Source organism: Vulpes lagopus, chromosome 11, assembly GCF_018345385.1.
Source record: "Vulpes lagopus strain Blue_001 chromosome 11, ASM1834538v1, whole genome shotgun sequence".
Classification (NCBI taxonomy): Eukaryota; Metazoa; Chordata; class Mammalia; order Carnivora; family Canidae; genus Vulpes; species Vulpes lagopus.
Window position 1 is genome coordinate 66696941 of NC_054834.1, and position 22069 is coordinate 66719009.

At 55.7% G+C, this 22069-nt stretch overlaps 1 protein-coding gene across 15 annotated transcripts in view; it reads right to left on the reverse strand.

Annotated features, from left to right (window-relative positions):
- DGKZ (diacylglycerol kinase zeta) overlaps positions 1-20594 on the reverse strand; it is a 40906-nt gene extending 20312 nt beyond the window's left edge. For 8 of the 15 annotated variants that reach the window (XM_041773584.1, XM_041773583.1, XM_041773580.1 and 5 more), the window contains exon 1: positions 20371-20594. In XM_041773584.1, the coding sequence (XP_041629518.1) occupies positions 20371-20579 (209 nt within the window). In that variant the 5' untranslated portion in view covers positions 20580-20594. Of the gene's footprint in view, positions 1-9144; positions 9494-11388; positions 11584-20370 lie in introns of those variants that run through there. The other 7 variants (XM_041773589.1, XM_041773588.1, XM_041773587.1 and 4 more) reach the window with 4 other exon arrangements.
- Positions 20595-22069: the final 1475 nt, after the last annotated feature.

Below are 22069 nucleotides of genomic sequence, written 5' to 3' on the forward strand. Positions count from 1 at the left end.
CAGGGGCCAGGTCCAGTATATCTGGGCATGCCCAGCACAGTGCCTGGCAGTGAGTCCAGTGTTTACCACCGATCAGCTCAGAAGGAAGGAAAAGGGAATTCCGTGGGGGAGGGGCGAGGGCCATAAGGGAAGAGATGGGCTTCCTCCACCTCAGGCACCGCACCCAAGGCCTGACCACAGGGCCCAGGCCAGCCCAGGCCACTTCTCTTTGTCAGGCACAAGGAGATGGCAACAGCCTTTGTTTTAGCAGCTACCTTCCTCTCCTCTCCTCTCCAGAGCCCAAAGAGTGATGAGGGAGCCCCCTTTCAGGGCTAGGTGCCATGGTCCACTCCATGCTTCCATGGCTTTCCTTATGAAACCTGGACGGGAGGACTTGGCAACATGAGGGTGGTGGGCAAGGAGGGAGAGGAAGGGCAGCTCAGGGGCTTGGGGGGTCGGCCCAGGCCCCCGCTCTGAGCTCCTTGCTGAAGCATCCCCAGTCTTCCAGCCCGTCTCAGGGTGAGGCTCCTGCAAAGCCCTGGAGAAACGTCTGTGGAATGACTGACTGACTCATTCCTCTAGAGCCTCCTCTCCAAGCCATCCTCCCACCAGCACCACACTTCATCCCAGGGTGCCCACTGACCCCCGAGTAGCCTTCCACTGTCAGCTGAGCAAAATGCAAAGCCCTGTGCCTGGACTCAACTGGCCTCTCAGCCTCCTGTGCCATCTCTTCTGTACTTCTTTACATTTTGACAGATGACACAGCCTGTGCCAGGCATTGTTCTAATAAGCATTTTACAAATTTCAACTCATGAAACTTTGTAAAAATTATTAGTATTATTACCCCCATTTTAGAGGTAAGGAAACTGAGGGACAAAGAGATGAAATAACTTGCCTGTGGTCATCCAGCTGGTAGATGGCAGAGCTGGGATTTGAACCCAGGAGTCTGCTCTAGGTTTATGTTTGAAACCCCTCCCTCTCTACTTCCGGGTTCTCTCTGTGCTTGTGCTTTTGGCACTGGGCAGTCTGTGCGGAATACCATTCCTCTCTTCTGCTCAGTGACCTCTCATCTTTTTGCTCTTGTCTTCTCGGAGCTGGCTCAGACACTGGCTGTGCTGGAAAGTTCTTCCCAGCCCCCTCTCCCGGGGGGTTAGCTGCTCCCACGCTCAGGCCTTCTCTCTTGGTTATTCTTGGCCACCAGCGCTAGTTTGGTATCCCCTACCAGACTGTGAGCCCCCGGGACCACGAAGTGCCCGTAATTGCATCCCCAGGGTTTAGAAGTGTGGGACGTGGAAGAAAGAGTGAATGGAGGAAAAAGTGAATGGTCCAGGTTCAGCTGCCTGATTAAGCTGAGAGCAAAGAGCTTCAGGCACACCGACCCAGGGGGTGGCTGGTTCCTGAGGCCTTCTGGCCAGCACTAGGAGGACAAGTTCCTGGTGAGGGCTGAGCTCTGGTGGCTCAGAGGCACATGTTGCAACCGATCCCTGACGGAGCTGCCCATATGTCTCCGAGTCTCCCACACCCCTGCTGGCCCCCGGAACAGTCTTCCCTCGTGGCCAGTCCTCTCACTGCCTTCTCCTGTATCTGCAGCAGGCTCCCATTCCCCATCTGCCCAGAGCAGTATGCCCCCTCATCCCTCATTCAAAATTTAACTCCCTCTCTGAGCTTTCTATCTGTGCTGCTCCCTCCTCCATCCCCTAGAAGAGCTTCTCAGAATCAGCTGTCAACCCCCCACCCCCAAAATGCCACCGCCACCGCCCTGCTTCCACACACCACACACAGGGCCTTTTCCTGCCTTTGAGTCTGTGCCTAAAACGTCTCCAAGAAATTGCCGGAGACAGAGAGCTTTGTCAAGGACTTAGACTCAAAGGTCCAGAGCGGTTCAGCTACAGGGCCTCAAGTCAGGTTTCTTACCCTGTCTGAGCCTCAATTTCCTTATCTAATACATGAGGGTAACACCCGCCCTGTCTTCCTCATGGGAGCCTAGAAGTTTGTTCATGGTAACCGACTCTTCAGTTGAGCAGAACTTTAAAGGAAATAACTCCAGAGACCTAAAAATGAGGACAACTGCTCTAGAGCAGTGCTTGGCAACAACTAAGTGGAAGATACACCACCCTGTAACCAAGCACACAAGGAGCCTTGTACTGGAACAGTCTCTGAAGGGCTGCTTCCCATGGCAAACATACCACCGACAACCTAAATGACCACCAACAGGGTACTGCATAAATAGGCTGCCATAAAGTTATAGAAAGGATTAGTATAGAGCACCCAAAATGGGAACACCAGGGCTCATGCCTCTAGCTGGTTAAATCTCCAAAATGATATGGAGAAAAAAACCTGAGCTCAGAATATGTATGGTACACCATTTAGTCAAGCGCAAAACCATACAAAACAATAAATACTATATGCTGTTACGGATGGACACCTATGTAGGAAACGTTATTAAAAGGCATGAGAATACAAACACCAAAAAAAAAAAAAAAAAAAACAGGATTGTGGTTTCCTCTGGGGAGGGAGACACAGGGCCTCTACCTCTATCTAAGATAAAGATGGCATGATGGTTAAGATTTGACCGAACTAAGTGGCGAGTGTTACAGGATTCTGTTAGCTTTTCTAACTGTAAAATATTTTGTGCTTTTTAAAAGGTTTATAAGATAATTTTTAAGAACCACCCCCCTTCCCACCCCCAAGAGGGAGAACAGCTCCCTGGGGTTGCTCTGGGTCTTCCACAGATGGATTCAGCAGTGGCAGGGAAGCCGAACTGTGTTCCTTACACTGTCTCATAGTAGGAACTCCATGTCTGTGGGGCCGGAAGGTCTCCCCCCAAAGGATGCCTTCCAGAGGAGGGTGAGCGGGTGGCAGGTTGTGTCAGTGGGGTGTCTGTGTGGGCTGGGGAGCAGGAACCAGCTTGCTCCCTTTCACAACCGCCCCCGCCTTAGTAAAATGTCAGCAAGCTGGGGAAGGGGGGGCGGAGAGCCAGGCAAGCTGTTAACCCGCGAGATGCTGATGCTGGGGCGTGGGTGGTGCAGGCCCAGGCTCCCAGACAGCTATTTTGGCATGTGCTGTGATCGGGCTCAGCCCTGGCAGGGGAGAGGCCTCTACGTGGGAGCTCTGGACTGGCACTCTGCCAGGAGCAGGGGGAGGAGGTCTCTGAAAGGGAGGGAGAGGGCTCTGAGGCTCTTTCTTGCTCATGAGGTGCTGAGTACAAATGAGGCCCAGTGCACCGTGCTGTCCTCCAATCACCTCTCCCCAGGCCACAGGCCACAGGCCACCCATGACCTCAGGGTGATATCAAGGGTTCCTCTGAACACGTCTCTTGAGTCTTCTGCAACCCACACTTTGAAAGCAAGATAAAAGATCACAGACTTGACCCTCCATGCCACACCCAGCCAGGGAGCACATGACAACCTGCTCACAGCCCATTCTCCCTCAAACTCTCCTCGTCCCAGGCCCAAGGGTTCCCCCAGCCCAGCCTTGCTGCACCTGAAGCTGGGATTCTGGTGCCAATTCTCCCTTGAGGTCCAGGAACAGAACATCTCCCGGGTCCCACTCCACTTGCATACAAGACAAAAGTCTCTTCAAGTCACAGAACACTCAAACCTGTTTTAGGCACTACAAGTCTGGGGCTAGGAAACAAGAGAAAAGGATGCTAGGAAGTGGGGCAGCCTGTGTCGTGAAAAGATCCAGTGCGAGTGGCGTGATTCCAGGCCAGGCCTCTATCCTCTTTGAGCCTTTTTTTGTTTTTAAAGGTTTTATTTATTTATTCATGAGAGACACAGAGAGAGAGAGAGAGAGAGAGAGAGAGAGAGAGAGAGAGGCAGAGACACAGGCAGAGGGAGAAGCAGGCTCCATGCAAGGAGCCCAATGTGGGACTCGATCCCAGGACCCCGGGATCACCCCTGAGCCAAGGCAGAGGCTCAGCTGCTGAGCCACCCAGGTGTCCCCTCTTTGAGCCTTTGTTTCTCATCCGTAAAATGGGAATAAAACCAACTACAATACTGTTGTAAGGATTACACAAAATGGATAGATTCACAGATTTCTGGCAACTGTTAATTGGCAGAGAAAGATGAGTTTGTACATCACAAACCTGGATACAGACGAGTGTGGGGGCGGTTGGGCATGCTCATGGCCTCAGCTTCCCCCTCCTCTCCCTGGGCCACGGGGTCCCTGGTCTCACCCAAACCTGCTCTCCACCACCTAACTGTACCTGGTGTCTCAGATCAGGAAGGGGACACAAAGGAAAGATGGCAGAATAATAGGCAGCTCCTCGAGAGTGCTTGGTTACTGCTCTGGCCTATTCTTTTCCCACCCAAAACTACCTTCCAAGGCTCCCACCCCTGACTAAAGTGCCACGAAGGTCCCATGCTGAGAACTATGGGGGTGCCCTAAGGGTAGCAGGGTTTCCACCAAGGAAACAGGAAGCACCACCCACAGGTGTACCCACTAATCTGGCCCAGGGACAAGGGGAGCTGGTGAGCCTGGATGCAGGTGTGACAATTCCCCCTTCTTACCCACACTGTCTCCCACGATGACCTACAGAGCCACTCAGGCGGCAGCCTCCAGAAGGAGAGGCAGAGAGGGCAGGGAGGAGGACAGGTGAAGGGTAGGGTGAAAGCTGCCAGATGAGGATTCCTGAGAAAAGGCCGTGGGGTCCTGAGGCCGTGGGGTCCTGAGATGTGGTACAAATTGACATGAAATTGGAGTCAGGGGACCAGTGTTGGGTCCTAGATAACCCCTAGCTAGCTGTGAGACCGTGGCCCAGTCAGGGCTGCATCACTGTGCCTTAATCTTTAGGGAGGGGGAGGGGTTGGGCCAGGTGCTGGGGAAGCTCCCACCCCGCCTGCCTTCTGCCTCATTCTGACTGGCTCTGCCCTGGCAGCCAGAGCATCAGGTACTTACTTGGCAGGGGGAGGTGTCTGTGGGTCCACCCACAGCAGGTGTTTGGGACAAGTAAACTGGATGGAAGGAGACTCTCCCCTCCCAGCACCCTCTCCACAACGGTAGCTGTCGCCCCCCTGTGTCGCTCTAGCAATACTGCAAGGACAAGTTGCCCATCTGCTTCTGGACCTTGAAATTCTCTTGAGCCTTTGCAGGAATACAGGGACCCAATCTCTGCTCCTCCTAGAGCCCAGTACAAGCCAAGCCTCAGGGCCATATGCTCACTCACTCCCTCCTCTGCCTGGGGGGATGACGGGTGAATTCTGGAGAGGGCTCTAGAACGCCAGGGACAGCAGGTCTGATTCTCTTTCCTCTACCTGCAGCTGCCCAGCGCCTAGGCTTTCTCTGACTAGGGTCACTCAGTCCCTGCCTGGGAGGACATACTCTCTCCTGCTCTCTTCTGCTAGCTGGGGGTGGCTCTGCATTCTGAGATGTGACCTTTTTGGAGGACAGCACGGAGAGAAAATGACAAGAGTTGCCCATCCCCTCCCGTGACCTGTAAGCAGAGACTCTGGCCGGTGTGTGGCAGTGGAGGAAGACGAGAGGAAGATGAGAGAGAGAGACAGATAGACAGACAGACACCTCTCCTAGTTCCCAACCTCGGCTTGCTCCACATTAGTACACGATGTTGCGGGGGCTAGGCAGAATGGGGTAAACTGGCGCTACACCTCAGCTACTGGAGTCCCTTTTTCTTCTCCAACTGGCAGGAATCCAGGGACTCTGGCTTGCACCTGGTCCTCTGGACACCCGGGCCACTCCCAGTATTAGCCTGAGTAAGACAAGCCACTTAAAGAGGCTTCTTTGCTCCCAGACATCCCGGCACCACAGACAGGGGTTCTCACCTCTACAAGAGGCATCCCTCACCACATACCTTCCCGAGCACTGCAAAATCCAACCCGAAGTTCAGCTCAGGCTGCCCAGCGGGCACCCTCTACCAGTCTGGACTACGCTCACTTGGGGCCATGTGGCATCACCTCTAAATGGGACCTACTGTCTCAAACTCGTTCCACAGGTGCATTTCCTGCCCTCTGGGAACTGATGACTTTGAGCACTAATGAAGGGCAAGGGGTACAGAGCCAATGCTCAGGCTCCCAGGGGCTCTGCAGGGCCAGGCTCCTTATGTCTAGGCGTGTGAAGTGCCAAGTAATTTCTGATGCCCCTGAGGTGCAAAACCAGTTAATCCACAAGCTGTGTGACCTGCCCAGGGTCAGGCTGCCGGGACCATGCCAGAGGATAAGTGAGTCCTCTCTCCATGTGGGCCCTGGAAGAGCAGAAGAAGGTGGAGTCAATTTCCCTCCCGCTTCTGACTGACCACCCCCTAGGCCAATAGCATCTGAAGGATAAGGACAGAGGAAACCCCATATGTCCTGGAATTAGGGCAGGGCCTATACCTATTCTTCCGGGAGGGGCTAATGACTCCCCGCAAGGATCCATGAGGTGGAATGGAACTGGGAGGATCAGGGCCTAGCTTTTTGTCTTGCTGTGCTAAAAGAGAAGAAGTTGTTACTGCTCCCCAGGTTCCAAGAGAGTGAAGCCAGTTGCCAGGGTCTGAGATGGGCTTTAAGGAAAAGCCTCTTTAAGGAAGATGCCAAAGAGGCTGCCATTCACAGATTGTTCAACCTGCCCAGATTGGGGATGGCAAACGCGAGGCCCATGTACCACCACTACCCCTCCCAAGCCCGCAGCAGAGCACTGATTATAGAACTCAAGCACCAAGCCAAGATCTGAATGCAGCCTCAGCGGCCACCACCAATCTACTTGTTATTGTCGGTCCTTCCTTCTGGCCACTGTCAATTCACTTCTCAGGTCCCTCAGTCCCAAGGTCTGAGGATGGGCTAAACGCAGAGGATGGAAGCCCAACAAGAAGCAAGAGCCTGGTTAAGGATGAACATGGAGACCGAGGAAAAGATGGAGGGGAGGGGCTGGCTCCAGCCACGGCACTGGGGACTTTCACCTAAAAATGCAACTGGCAAAGGTGATTCAACCAAAGAAAAAACATTAAAGGAGCAATGCCCAGAGCAAGTGTACTATCCCAAATGTCTGCCCCTTCTCTCCAATCAACGCAAGGGGTAGGGGGTCAGCCCCAGGGGGCATCTGATTCTCTGAGTTCCCAGGCCATTCAGGAAAGTCTTTTTCCCAACTGCCCTCTCCCTGACTCTACTGGCTTTTCCAAATATATTCATTTCTGAATACCCCACTGCCCCAGCACAGTGCTACTACACAGAGATGCTCCTCACATGCTTCCAGAGGTGCTGTTTGATTTTCTTATTAAACAGCCTATCAGATCACGTACCATCACCAGAGTGATGTAATACTTTGGTCCTCAAACCTGGTAGCATATTAGAAACACTTGTGAAGCTTTAAAACACACACACACACCCAGACCCAATCTCCAGACCTGATGAGTCAGGCATGCTGAGGATAAGATCTAGGAATCTGAATTTCCTAAAGCTCCCTAGGTCATTGTGATGTTCTGTTTGGGAGCCTGGTACACAGAAAGGGTTTTGGACTAGAGTTCAAACTCTCCCTCTCCCTCTTGCTTGCTGGGTGACTCTGGACAAACTATTCATTTCTTTGAGCTTGAGTTTTTTCTCATCTATACAACACCTATCCTGCTTAGAGAATTCCATGAAGGTATTTGCTGATTCTCTTGCTTCTTGTTCTTGCCCTTGGACGTGCCTGAGGGTCATCCCTACACGCACAAACCTGTACCCTTCAGAAGGGGCCACAGCCACAGGCCACAAGAGCCCAACATTTGGTACCCTGTGGGCAGGGACAGGAAGCCTCTGGTGGAGCCCCTCCCTCTCCCTCCGGAGCCTGTGAACACTGGAGGCTACATCCTGCAGAGCTAGGTGTAAACTGCTCCATCTTGTAGGGCTGTGGGTGACAAAACAGAGGTACTGGAAGCCTCGCTCTCTCTGCCTGTTTTATATGACATTGAAGCTTGCGTGGCTTCACAAGAGCCCACGGAGTTCCATCTGGCAGTGTGAGAATCCTGCTCTCTGCGTGTGTTTGGTGACAACAAAGAACCGGGCCCTGGCCAGGGTAAGGCTGGCAGAGGGCATAGGTCAGCATTACAGGTTTGCCAACCCGCGCAACAGGAGAAAAAAACTGCCCGGGGTTATTGGTGGGTAAAGTCTACCCTGGGAAGGGTCAGGGCAAAGCTCGGGGAGGGGGTGTGCCGAATGCCTCGAAGCCAGGGCAACTGAAGAAAAGTGAGAGGGAGGACCTGGGCAGGCTCCAAGTGATCAGAGTCCAAGCCTCTGGGGTCCTTAGCTGATTGGCTGCAAGCTCCCTGACCACTGCAGGAGGGCAGTGGTCAGTCAGGAAAAAGCCCAGGGAGCCAGGTGGGGTACTCACGGGGCTCCACCTTCGCTCACCTTACACCAGGGCTGCATGGCAGGAAGCGGCTCCCAGCCAACGCTGGCACACATGCCATGAGCGGCTTGCACTCAGTCTTTCCACACCCTCCCCCAGGTCCTCACCAGAGTCCTGGTCAACCCCGTCCCAGGCATAAGACGGTGACATTTGGTGTGCAAGAGGAGGGGGCAGAACGGAGCTTGAGCAGCCAGCAAAGATTCCAGGCTGCAGCCCACCCCACCCCTTACCCAGCAAGAGCTGGATGCAAGGTAGAGGGGGAAAATGCCTACTGCCTAACAAGGTAGAGGCTGGGGTCTCTCCGCTAATTCAGAGCAATATAGAACAGGTGGCCAGGCACCCCCAACCTCCAGGAGAGGCTTAAAGTGATGAGCGATCAGCTCAGTGGCCAGTACTCTGGGACAGCCTTGTGTCGTGCCAGGATCGACAGAGGCCATGTTCTGCAGATGCCATGCAGGGGTGGTAGGCAAGCGGCCCCGGCGAGGCCCGGGGCTGGGGGGGGCATGACCCCCCACCCCCTGCACACACCTCACTGCGGCCAGGAGGCTCAGAGGGGACCCTGATCTCTCCGTGCCAAGACGGGGCGCGAGTGGTCCCGGGGACCCCACCTGCCGGTGCTGCCCTGCACGCGGCTGGAGGCTGCCCCTGCCTGGGTCCCACCGAGGAGGCGCGCCGAGCGGCCGCGCCAGTGCCCCGACGCCGCAGGACGAGCCGAGCGGGGCCAACCGCAAACCGCCCGCGGCGCCCGAGCCCGGCGGACACGTCCCGTCCACGTCCGTCCCGAGACGGCCGGGGGGCGCCGCCCGGGGCCGCGGTGCCCGCCCCGCCCCGCCGCGCCGCCGCGCTCACCTGTGCCCGAAGAGCCGCAGCCCGGGGAAGCGCCGCTTGTTGAGGCGCCGCGGCGCCTTGTCCGGCTCGGGACCCGCGTCGCGCTCGGAGCCGCTGGACGAGGCGGAGGCCGACTCCGAGTCGCTGCTCCGGGCCTCGGGGCTGCCGTCCCGCGGCTCCATCCGGCCCTAGCCCCGGCCGGCGGCGGGCCCGCGGGAGACGCCCATGCCGGGCGGGCGGCCGGGGCTCAGCACGCCGGCTCCGCGCCGCCTGCCGCGGCCATGGCGCGCCCTCGCTCCGCCCGCCCCGCGCCGCGCGCCCCCGCGCCCCACGCCCAGGTGCCCGGGAAGGGGCCGCCGCCGCTCCAGGAAGTGCCGCCGGCCGCGGCCGCAGGACCCCGCATAGCTGGCCGGGCCGCTGCCTGCCCGCCGCCGAGCACGCCCCCTCGGCTGCGCGGCGGCGCCGGCTCGCGGCGCCCTCTGCCGGCCGTCGGCCGCGCTGCAACCCGCCCCGGCGGCCGGAGTGGTCGGGGCCGGGAGGGGCGTGGCCCGGGGGCGGGGCCTCGAGGTCCCGCCCCTCCCACCCCCACCCCCACCCCCCCCCCGCTGGTCCTCGCGGATCCCGCAGTATCTCCTCGGCCCGACACACCTGCCCTGGGCACGCCCCGGCGCACACAAGCTTTCCTCCCCTTAGCCCCTCCCCGAACAACCTACACGCTCACGAGTGAACACCCGCGAGGGCAGCTTCACCCCCTCTCCCGCAGCCGCTCGGGTACAGACGCCTCTCTTGCACACCCTGTACCCACTCCCAACCGCTCAGTCTCCACTCTTACCCTCTTGCTCTCCCAAATCACACCCACAGGCGCAGAAGTCACACAGTGCTCCCCATAGACACAGAACAAACACGCCTCTCACACATACTTATGCTCACTCCTTACCTAAACTCACACTTCCCACCCCAGCCTCACACTCAGATATACATGCTAGGACCAAGGTCATGTAGTGACCCTGGCACACACCAACAAAGAACATACACGTTTCTCATACAAATTCATCTCTCCTCAGCTCTTCAGTTGTTTCCCACCCCTTGGCACACTCCTAACATGTAGTGTTTTCCCAATACAATATCCAATGGAGCCTGTAGATCTCTTACACTATAGGAGTCACCTGCATGCCTCTTACACATGCACACATATAGACACATAAGAACCATATTCTCATCCACCAACATATACACCTACAGGGAACATACACATCTCTCTCCTACTCATAGATACCCACCTCCGCCTGCCCCCCCCCACAGCAGTTGCAAGTTGCCACGTCCCTCTTATGCACCCATCACCCGCCCAGAAGTATACCTCGAAAACACACGCACAAACACACCCCCAAAGGCAGCAGAGGTGGTCCCCCTCAAGAGATTTGGAATCAGAGAGCGATCCCCTGGGCTGGCCCAGCCAGCATGCATGCTTGGGAATGGGCAGCAGACACCAGGAACCTGGAAAACAGGATCCCCTTCCTCCCAAAGTCTGCCACCCCGATGCCCACATCAGTTGCCCGCTGTTTCTGTTAGCACTCCTCTCTGCGAAGCCACATCCTGTGTCACCTTCACTTTCACCCTCTCCTCTGGGGTTCTGGCAGCCCATTTTCCAGCCGTAGCCAGCGGCATATCACCAACGCTCGGGGCCGTGACCTGAGGGCAGGCATGTGGTTCTGAGAAATAGCCAGCACCCAGGAGGTCAGAACTTTCTCCCAGCATCCTTCAAGGTTCTCCGGAGAAGGTCTGACCCAGGGAGGTGGGGCACCAGCCCTCCAGCCAGCACAGGTGCCGGGGGAACCAGGAAGAGGGCAGTGAAATCCCCAAGTGGCCCTGACACTGTCCTTCTGGGGTGCATGGGTCCCTCTGAGGAAGTTTCACAATGGTTCTGACACTAAGCTCTGAGGGAGGAGACCAGAGGCAGCTGGAGTTTGCACACAGTCTTACAACACCCACTACCACACTCCTGGGGGGTAAGGGGCTCTTCTTCCCAGACCCCTCTGCTGTTAGCTCCCTCAGCCCAGCCTTCTGCCACAATGCCCCCACAACAATTCAAACACCAGAACTCCCCTTGCCCTGTCGAGGACCCCTCTGCCCTTCCCTGAGCCTCTGCAGAGCCGCTGGACAACTGGTAGATAAGCTCACGTGTGCCACCACCCCCACCCCACCCCAGATAAAGGACTCACAGAGGCCCAGAGGTCCCCGAGCCCATTCCCGGGCCTCCTCGAGTACCTACTGTGTCTGGGGGGCCTCGGCTGGGATCTGTGGCACGTCCCAGGAGCGGTAGCGCCACATCTGCCTCAGTGCCCCCGGCCGTTCCCCTTCTTCTGTCCCCAGCGCCTCCGCGGGGCCCAGGGCTGTGGCCTCATCGCAGCCTGCCCCGGTACTGTGGCCAGCCCCCAGTACGCTCATCCTGCCCGGCGGCGACTCTCTTCCTCTTTCGGCACTTCCTGACCGGGGGGCCCCGCGAGAGGCCGGCCGGCCGCCCCAGAAGAGGACCACAGGCCTCGTAGGCGCCTTCCGCTGGCTGGGCAGGAGGCTGCTTGGGAAGAGGAGCGGCATGGGAGGGCCAGAGGCAGGTGAGGACAAGCCCAGCCCAGCAGCCAGAGACAGCCCGAGTCAGAAGCTGCCAGCCAGCCTTAGGCTTAGGCTTGCCCGGGCTGGAATCCGAAGCTCGCCTTCCGTCTGGCCATCCTCTCCATGCGGACTCTCCGATCTTCACCTCTTGCACCTGCTAGGATCTCCCACTTCATCACAACTCTGAGGGTACATCGGTGGGCAGTAGCCAGCCCCCACACACCTCTCTCTCCTTAACGCCTCTGTGAGCATCACACCATCCAACCCAGGGCTGGGCACACGGGACAGCAGTGGAGTGGAAAAAGTAAACAGAACAGAGCCAGAAGATGGGGGCTCCTGTCCTGACTCTGCCACTTACTGGATCAGGTCAGAGAGGGCTACTTCTCTGTGTCATCTTAAATCCTTTCTGGAATAAGGTAGGATATAAACAGGCTGATGAATATATGTCAGAGAGCTTTCCTGAGCCTCACTTTTCTTATCTGTAAAATGGAAGGAAGGGCACTAGTAATAATTAGGCACATGGAGTTTAGTGTGGATTAAATAAGACGTAAAAGGGTTTATAGATGAATTCATTCAATAAATATTTATTGAGTGTCTTCTGTGCATCAAACGCTATATTAGGCAGTGAGCAAGGAACCAGGGCTCTAAGCTCACAGAGCTCAGATTCTAGTGGGGAAGACACCTAGAAAGCAGATATTCTACGAAGTAATGCCAGGAGTGCTATAGAGAGAAAAAGAAGCCAAAGTGAAGGGGAAAGAGTTTGATGAGGAGGAAACAGTTTGATTTCCCACTTAGGTGGGAGATCAGGGAAGGCCTCTCTGAGCCTAGATGAATTGGGAGCACAAATGACACGACTATTTGGGAGAAAAGCATTCTAGGTGGAAGGAACAGATAATAGCAAAGGCCCTGAGTAAGGAACATACTTGATGTGTCTGAAAAATAACAAAACTGCCTGCTGGACTCTGAGGCCATCGTGAAGATTTAGTAAATAAATAGTAAAGCATACACTTACTCTTTATGGTTAGGGTTGGTTCTGAGATGGAAATCATCCCTTCCTCAAGCATTCTTTAATCACACAGCCCTGTAATTAGTGCTTGAGCTTTATATGTGTTTGTTACCCCAGAAAGGCTGTAAATTTCTCGAGGACAGAAATGGTGTCAGTTCAGTTCAGTTCAATAAACATTTACACTGCAGAACTTGCAGACACAGGAATGCACACGACGCTATCCCAGCCTTGGAAACCTCCATCGGGTGCTATAGTCACCTTTGTGTCCTTCATGGCTGGAACATAATATTTCTCAATGCATATTTGTTTAATAAATTATGCTATGTCTGAATAATTCACATTCAATAATGATAAAACAATGGTGAATATTTCTTGGACATGTCTGTGTCAGAGACCTTTGAATCCTTATAGCGACCCTATCCTGTTTTTTCCCTCCTTTTACAGATGGGGAAACTGAGGCACAGAGCCACTAAGCTCATTTGTCCAAGGTCACCCAGCTGGTAAGTGGTAGAATTAAGAACCTCATCCCAGGATCTGTATCCTTAAATAAGACATTGCATTGCCTCTCTGGGGTTGAGACATAGCATGGTGATGACTCTGAGGCTTGGCACCCCCCTTTCCAGCCCATCATCTGAATTTTTCAAGGCAGGTTCTGTATGCTGTGGCCCATCAGAGACTGCCAGCCAGGACAAGGCTTATTCTAGAAGGAGAATGTTGCAGAGCCATGTCCTCCTCTCCCAGGGATTCTGCAAGTCGCTGGAGCAGTTAAACAGAGGAAATGAGGCTGGGCTTGTTTTCAGTCTGAGGTTGGCCCTGGAGCAGCAGAGAGCAGGAAATGTGACTCCTGAAGGGGAAGCCGGACAGGCTGGAGGCTCTGAGAGGCAGAGCATTCCTGACTGTAGGACCAGGATCCCTTTGGGCTTGTGCTCCTCCGAGCTGTCAGTACTTTCCAGGTGGAGTTGGGAGGACAAGGCTGGAAAGGACAGGTGCACAGTGCTGGGAAGGATGCCCTTGACAGTTCCTAGTACAACCTGTGCCAGCACTGGGGAGCTGGGGACCCCTCAGAATCCATTCAGATACACACAGGAAGAGGAATCTGGGTAAGAAAATTATTCTGGGCTTTGTTGAGGCCCCAGAGGGTGAGATGTTCTACTTTCAGTGGCCTGGATGAGCAAATGGGAGCTGGGGAAAAGAAATGTACCAGGGCACAAAATGCTCAACCCACAATCTGGACAGCCTCTGCTCTCAAAACCAGCCAAGCTGGCCTCCTTGGCCTGACCTTCGAGGCTCCTTATGCTCTGGTTCCTGGTTCCTTTCTTTTTTGCCTCTTTGTCCAGGCTTTCCCCGTGGAGATTTTCTCTCAGCTCACACCGTGCTGGTGCTTGCCTCACAGTAGGTGCTCAATAAATATTGCTTTTTCACACTTCTATTAACATGCCACCCTCGCCCGTGCCAATCCATTCTGCCTATGGTGCTTTCCTTGTCCTGTCTGCCCATAATGCTTGCCCAATCAAAATCTCCATCCTTTAAAACCCAAGCCCAAGAAGCAAAAGTGGGAAGGTGAAAAGAGTTCCAGGCACAGAATCCACTGGTTCAAACCCCAGCCCTTGCTGTGCGACTCTTGGGCAAGTCACTTAACATCTCTGGGTTGGACCAGATGATTTCTAAAATCTCTCTGTTCTGATTCATTTGCATCTCCTTCCCAACCTCCAGGTTTTTACTTATTCATTTGTATAACAAATATTTTTTAAACACCTAAGTCTCGAATGCTGCCCTAGAACCAGCATTCTCACCCCACAATTTATCTCTGACACTCGCTTCTGTTCCCAAGAATATTCCTATATCATGAGACCTTTTGTACACATTAATCTTGTCTCCTTACAAGATTCTCGAACCCTGTGCTGCTTTTAGCTCCATGTTGAGTGCACAGTACATGTTCAGTAACTTCCCATGGAAGTGGAGATATGCTGAGTAAAGGTTACCAACAAGCTGAACAGAAGGAGGGAGACTGTCCTGTTTGCACTAGTGGCTGTGGTGAGAATGGGGAATGGGGAATCTAAATGGGGAATTTTCTACATGGGGAATTTTTTGAATCTAAATCCCTCCTGAGCAGCTAAGCCTGTCATCCAGGTACCTGCTGAAGCCCTTGAGCAACCCAAAGTCCCACAGCACCTGCTGATCACTGATCTCTGCCAAAGTACAGAGCTTCTGCCCCCACAGAGGAGACATGTACCTGAGTAGGGCTGCAGGTGCCACTGGCTAGTGACAGATGGAAATTTGATTAGACTCCTCTGGGCAGCCTCATTAAAGTCATGTGCAGGAAGAAATCTGGAGGGGGTGCTGGGATCCTCCTCTGCGGGGGCAAGAGAGCTGGGGGTATAGCATCAGCAGCTCTACAGTCAAGGGCAGCCCTCAAACCATGATCTCTCTCTGAAACTGTCCTTTGGCACCTCCTAGGTCCCCAGGCTGGAGGTGAGAGGAGCCTGGGTGGTTCTTCCCTTACTGTGGGTCAGCTGGATCTTCAGGAAGGAGCTCCCTCCCACCCCCACTGTAGCCAAGCCCCCAGGGCAGGATCAGCAGACTTCCTGTCTTTCAAGCCTCCAACCCCCATCTATCAGGTCATAAGACAGGGCTGCAGAAGCACCTTTCAACCCTCATGCCTCTTGACCTACTACCCTTCCTAGAGATGGGTACATTTAGACCTAAAAGAAAAGATCCTTAAAGATGAAAGTCTAGCCCTTGGAAGCCTGGCAGAGTAAAAAGGGTTTTGGAGTGAACTGCCCAGGAGTCCTCAAATCCCCACCTACTCTATGAACATTGCTTAGTCTTCCTTCTGCAGACATCTGTAGGCCGAGGACCCCGGCCAAGCACAGTAGAGCTCAGCAGAAGCCAAATCTCTTCCTAATGCCTTCCTTACCCACTTTGTACATCCTTGAAGCCTGTGCTAACCTTTGTCCGTGGGACCTGGACCCTCGAGGGGCCTCTCAGAATGCTCTGCTCTGAAATTGTACTAATTGAAGCAAAAATGAGACCCTAAGCCAGGCGTCCTGATGCCTGGCCCCGAGCTACGTTTTCAGCAGCACGCTGCCAGCTTCCTTCCAAAATGCCCAAATAGCTTGTGCTTCCCTGATGCAGGGGTGGGGGCACGAGCTGCTGGGGAGTATGTCCTAAGCACCGTGTGCCAAAATAGGGTTGGAGAAAACCATCTCTTTGCGATCCCGATCCGGGCACTGCTCTCGGCTCTACCTTTGGGCACTGCCCTCCTTGGCCTTCGAGTCACTGGTCAGCAAGAACCTCAGGTGCCTGAGGGGAGGAAGGATCTCCAGCCCCCACCCCTCCCCAGCTTCCACTGGCAGCAGACCCCTCCTCTGGCTCCAGCTCAGCTCTCTGCCCCCGGTTTTTGCATCTTTAATTCAGGACAGAATGTGATCTCTTGCAGCTCCTTGCTTTATCCTGTTGCTATTTAAATTACAAATCGGCCCCATCTCCCTGTCACTCTTGGGTTATTTTTAGCTTCTGGTAAATAGCAGCAGGGAGAGTTGGATCAGGTGCCCCTCCCTTGAGGAGCTGTGTGCCCACAGCCCCCTGTGCCCACAGGAGGAGCACCCTTCCCTGCCAGTTGGCTCCCCCAGTCGTTTCCCCTCAGCCCCCCTCTGGCGGGGGAGGGGGAGAAGAGGGAGAGCTGCACTGTGGGACGTGCACTCATGCTCAGCCTTTGCTTAGTCTCCGGAAAACTCTACCACTCCCAGGTCTTATTACCCATCCATCACTCAGGGCCAGCCTCCTTGGGGGCCCTCTTGGACACTTGCCGTACCCCCCACCCCCGGAGGTCCAGCTAGAGAGGGCCAAAGATCTTCTAACTTGGGTCTCATCCTTGCTACAGGAATCAGGAATTTTACACGTCTTATCTTCTTTAATCTTCCCACAGCCATTCTCCTGTGTGGGTATTATTGTTCCTGTTTTCTCTATGAGGAAACAGGGTCAGAGGGGAAAGTGACCTAACCAGTTGGAAGGGCCCTGGCTGGAGTTAGAACCCAGGTCTATCTGACCCCAAAGGCTGCATGCATGTGCAATGCCTCTCTCGGTGGGAAGGCCTGGGCTGCTTCGCCCAACACCCGGGGTTGATTCTCAATGCCAACCATCACTGTCTTCCCTGTGGTTCGTCTGTCCCATCTCCTGGATCAGGGACTGGCAAACCAGGGCCAGTGGGCCATATCCGACCTGCTGCCTCTTTTTGGATGACTGTGAGCTAAGAATGGTTTTTACAATTTTAAATGGTTGGGGAAAAAAAGCAAAAGAATAATATTTGTGACAGTGGAAATGATATGAAATTTAAAGTTCAGCATCTATAAATAAAGCTCTACTGGAATCCAGCCACGCTTATTCATTTGCGTATTGTCTGTGGCCACTTTTGTGCTACAATGGCAGAGCAGAGTGACAGAGACTGTGTGACATGCAAAGCTTGGCCTGGGACACAATCATGCTTTTGGCAGGGGAAGGGACTGTGTCCCACACTTCTGTCTTATACAGTACCTGGCCCAGGGCCAGAACTGTAGACAGAGGTGCTGGTCCTCCTTCAGGGCCCTGCTGGGGCCACAGGAGTGCCCAGCGCAGGGGAGCCCCCCTGCCAGCCACACTTGAGTGATTCAGCTCACATGTTACCTTTTCTCTCTCCTTCAGCTTCTTCACAAGTTTCTAAACGTGCTTCACCACCAAAAACCCTGGGAAGGGTTTTTAAAGTTGAGATGCTCACGTCCCAACCCTGGGTGACCTATGGCAGGGTCTCCACAGATAGGGCTTTAGAAAGGATTTTTAAAAAATATCCCCAGGTGATCTGGTGTGGGAACCACTGGGCTTAGCTCCTCAGCTCATCATCTTTTGACCCTTTCAGACTTAAACCCAATGTCGCTTGTACCCCCCTCTGGCTTTTCCCAGGCTGGAGAAATGGTCTCCTGAGCCCAATCTTGAGTGTTCAGGACTTTCTCAACTATATGGGAGATACTTTTCCTCGAGCCCACACAAAGATACAAGATGTACCCCCACTCCTCTTACCCATCAAGAGTTACTATTGGCACAGTTGTGCCATCTTTCCAACCACCTAAAGCAGTTGCCAGGGCCGCATCCACCCCACAAAAGGGCCTGCGGGAACCTATTTCCCAGAAACCATAACGTCCCTAAAAGCTTCTAGTGTCCTGCTGAAAGCCCCCGTCCTCACTTACGTCAGAGGCAGCCAGGCCTCAATCCTGCTTCCGCTTCCACCCCTCGCCCTCAGATTTTTTTGCCCCCGCATTTCTGTCTAAAAGCCTTTTCTTTCTGTGAAGGGCTTTCAATTGCTTTTCTTAGCAACTCGTCACAGCGGGGTGGGAGGTTTATCTGTGAGCCAGAGCTGTGCACAACTGTGGCAGGCGGAGGATGTGCAAAAGGCCACTGTGGGCTGGAGTCTTGCCAGCCCCCAGTGACCTGTACAAGGGAGGAGTGGGATCGTCATCAGGCCATGCAGGACAGCAGCCACACGGGAAGGCTTAGCTAGAAACACAGCTCATTCCAGCCGGGGTCCCCCCCCCCCCCCCCCGAGAGGCCCAGGACTGTGCTTTTCCAGGGCTGCCCTCTACCCACGGGACTTTTTGCCTCGATGCCATGTGCTGCTCTGCTTCTAAGATTGGGCTCCTGGCCTGACTGTGGGGTGCAAGGAGGTGCCTTGTGTGATCTGTCCAGGGGTGCCAGCTGGAACCCACCTCACTGCTGTGTGTCCTGTGGCCCTCACACAGGGGACCTGAAGGTCTCCTGATCCCTTTACAACCTGAGAGGAGCCACAGCTGGGTCACCCTGCATCGTTGAGGTGACTAGAGGCCTCAAGTTGGGGCTATGAAGGGGTCTCCATTCAGGAACCACCCTGGGGGAATCCCAGTCCTTGCTGCTGTTCCTGTGGGGAGGTTGGATGGGGGGTGCACACGTGCACATGCACGGGCACACACACACACACATACACACACACACACACACACACACACACACACACACCATGCACGCACTTCCCATCTCAGCCCTTTCATTATTCTCTGCTGACAATCCTCTAATCTCAATCCCATTCTGGCCTCCTTTCCAGCTTCAGATGCTATTTGTCCCTGCTCCACAGCCAAGGAAGGTTTGTGGGGAGGCATCCCCTTACGTTACAGACGAAGAACTGAGGCTCAGAGACAGGGACTGTCTAGCTCAAGGACCTATAGCAAGTCCCTGGCAGAAGTAAGACACAAGCCAGGTCTCTGGACTCCCAGACTAATATTTCTTCCAGGATTCTACATTCTATGCTCCATTCCCCATCAGGCCCTGGTCCTCTCTCCTCCCCCAGAGGACTTCAGGGGGGCGCTTTTATCTGCAAACACAAGGCAGGGGACAAATGATGCCCTCCTCGCAACTTGGTGTTTGAGAACTGGATATGGAGCCGGGGGGCCCTGATTCCTTACAAACCCCCGAAAATGAAGGCAGAGCCGATGTGGACCCATCCTACTCCCTATTTATTCTGAGCATCCCACTTCATGATAGTGAAGTTTCCTCCCCTTCTCTCCCATCCTCCCCCAAGTGATGGAGGCCTCATGGTCCATTCAAGCCCATCAAGCTCCCAAGGCCGGGCCAGTTTTACGAAATGCCTTCCCAGAAGCCCCAAGGAGAAGCAGGGCAGCCTGAGACACACCTCAAGTCCCCAGGTTGCAAACAGTCAGGAAACCTGTCTTCTCTAACCAGGCCGACAGCTTCAGGGACTGCAGATGCCTCAGTGTCCCTACTAGACCATCCAGAGGAGGTCACTCTGGCCTAGGGGCTTTAGAGGGGCAGCAAGTCCATGTGGAGGCTGTGGTCTGGGAGAGGAAGACCTCTCCCAGGAAGGGCTGCCCCTGCCCTACCTCCACCTACTCCTCAGACCCCTTACCCACTCTTACTTGAGGGGCAGCTCTCCCACACCCTATTCTAAGTTGTAAATGTGGTCTCTGGGGCCCGTGGCAGCTGATTCCCCTGCGTAGAGATGGTAGGACCAGGGAGGCTGGGAATCATTCACAGAAGATGGTTAAGGAGATTCCAGGGTAGTAAGAGGTTCACTCTGTTACTGGGGATGCCAGCGAGGGCCTGTCAGGGCAAAGAGGTCCAGGAGGGGGTTCCTTCTTCATCTCTGGGCAGCAGGGTCTCAGTCATGGTGGCAGGGAGCACCCTAGTCACTTCCTCAAGCCAGTGCCAAGCACCTGGTCAGCCCACAGGGAAGTCCAGGTAAGGCCTAAAGACTGAATAGGGGGGTCCCCCTTTGCCCCAGAAGAAGGGCCATGGGGGGCATCTCCTGGCTCTCCTCAGCAGAGAGAGGTTCGTGGGGATCATGTCTCGGTTATTTCTCTCCTCGGTGCCTAGTACAGCGTCTGGCACTCTCAGCTGGCGTCAGTAATTCCATGTTGAATGAATAGGGTGGTTCCTAGAGAAAGGGGCTCCCCGAAGCGCCCCCTTACCCTGGCACACGGAGGGCAGGGACCCCGTGGTGGTCCTTTCTGAATCCCGGGGGCCTGGCGAGCAGCGGGTCCTCAGAGAACGTTGACTGAAAGGGGGGTGGGGGGGTCCCGAGCCATTCGCTCCCCTCGCCCCGTTCTCCTTACCTGTAGGACACCTGCTTGTGTAGGTGCATCTGGCGGAACCGCTCCTCCACTGGGGGCACGGCGGCCAGGCCGCGGGGTCCCTCGGGCCGAGGCTGCGAGACCTCGGCCTCCTCCCCGCGCCGGCAGCGCCGCCGCACCACCTCCTCCTCCGCCGCCCGGCCGCCGGCCCCGTCCCCGCGGGGCCCTCCGCCGCCCGGCCCCTCGGCCATCGCGCGGCTCCCGGCCCGGCGGGCGTCGCCGTAAAGTTCAGTCTCCAGCCTCCTGCGCCGGCGGACGCGAGGCGGGGAGGGAGCGGGGACGCCCTGGGGCCCGCGGTCCCTCCCGACGCCGGGCTCAGCCGACGGGCGCGGCGACCTGCCGGCGGGGACCCCCCCGCGCCCCGGGGGCCCTCGGCGGGGTCGGGGCGCTGCGGGTGCGCGCCGGGCGCTCCCCGGACGGCGGGAGCCGGAGCCCCAGCCCGAGCCCGAGCCCGAGCCCGCGCCCGCGCCCGAGCCCGAGCCCGAGCCCGAGCCCGCGCGGCGAGCGCGCTCCGGCAGCCGCCGCCACCGCCGCGCGCCCGAGTGTCGCCGGAGAGACACCGCCGGCCGCGGGGTCCGGGGAGGAGCGCGCCGCCCCGCGCAGCCTGCGGCTCGCGCACGGCAGGAGCGGTCCCGGGCCCGCCGGCGGTGGGCGCCAACGCTGCGGCCCGCGACGCTGGGGGCGTGGGACGCCCACCCCGCGCCCGCCGCTCGGCAGCTGCCAATCACCGCCCCGCCCGTCAATCAGCTGCTCGCTGCCCCCCGCCCCCGCCCCCCGCGCACCCCTCGCGGCCCTAGTCCCGCGCTTGCGGGCTCCGACATTCGCCGTTGCCGCGGGCACGTGCGGGGGGTGGGGGGGCGGGGGCGGCGACTTGAGCTGGCTTTAACCCCGTCGGCGCCACGGGAATTTAGAGACCCAATTAGACTTGGGGAAGGGCACCGTAAAGGGTGATACTCTGGCGTGCATTAAATTCGGGGATGGGCCTGACTGCCCGTAACCCCGTCTCTAGGCCTAGAGCTCTTCCGCACCCACCGTGCCGGGACAGGGACCCCCCGCTGGGGGTGGGGGTGGGATAGAGAGCTTCCTGTCCCTGGAGCCCAGAGGCCTCAAGGCTCAGCTTAGCTGCCTCCTATGACCTAACTCCCTAAGGCTCCTGAGCCAGGGTCTTCCAGAAGATTGAATCATCCTCCTGCGTTAGGAAAAGCTGATGGGAGAGGAGGGAACCATTCAGAAAGGAAGGACTACAGGTCTCCTTGGAGTCCATTTGGGACTCTTCCCTCTTTTTCCCCTTCCAAATACCATGGTTCCCGCTTGCATCCTCTCCTCTTAACCTTGGGATGTTCATTATCTGAACCTTACATCTGGATGCTGATGGGACCCTGGTTAACTTCTCAGATCTAACACCTTCTATTCACTACCCCAGACTCATCTTTCTGAAACTGGCCTTTGACCATCACACTTACTCCCCCTCTGTGGAGTTTAAGGTCTCCCTTTGCCTACACTTTTAGCCTGGCATTCAAGGCCTGAATCTATCTTCCCACATCCTATGCTTTGGTTCCATCTCTTTCCTTCCACTCATCTGCACTCCTTATTCTTTTTTTTTTTTAATTTTTTAAAGATTTTAATTATTTATTCATGAAAGACAGAGAGAGGCAGAGACACAGACAGGGCAAGAAGCAGG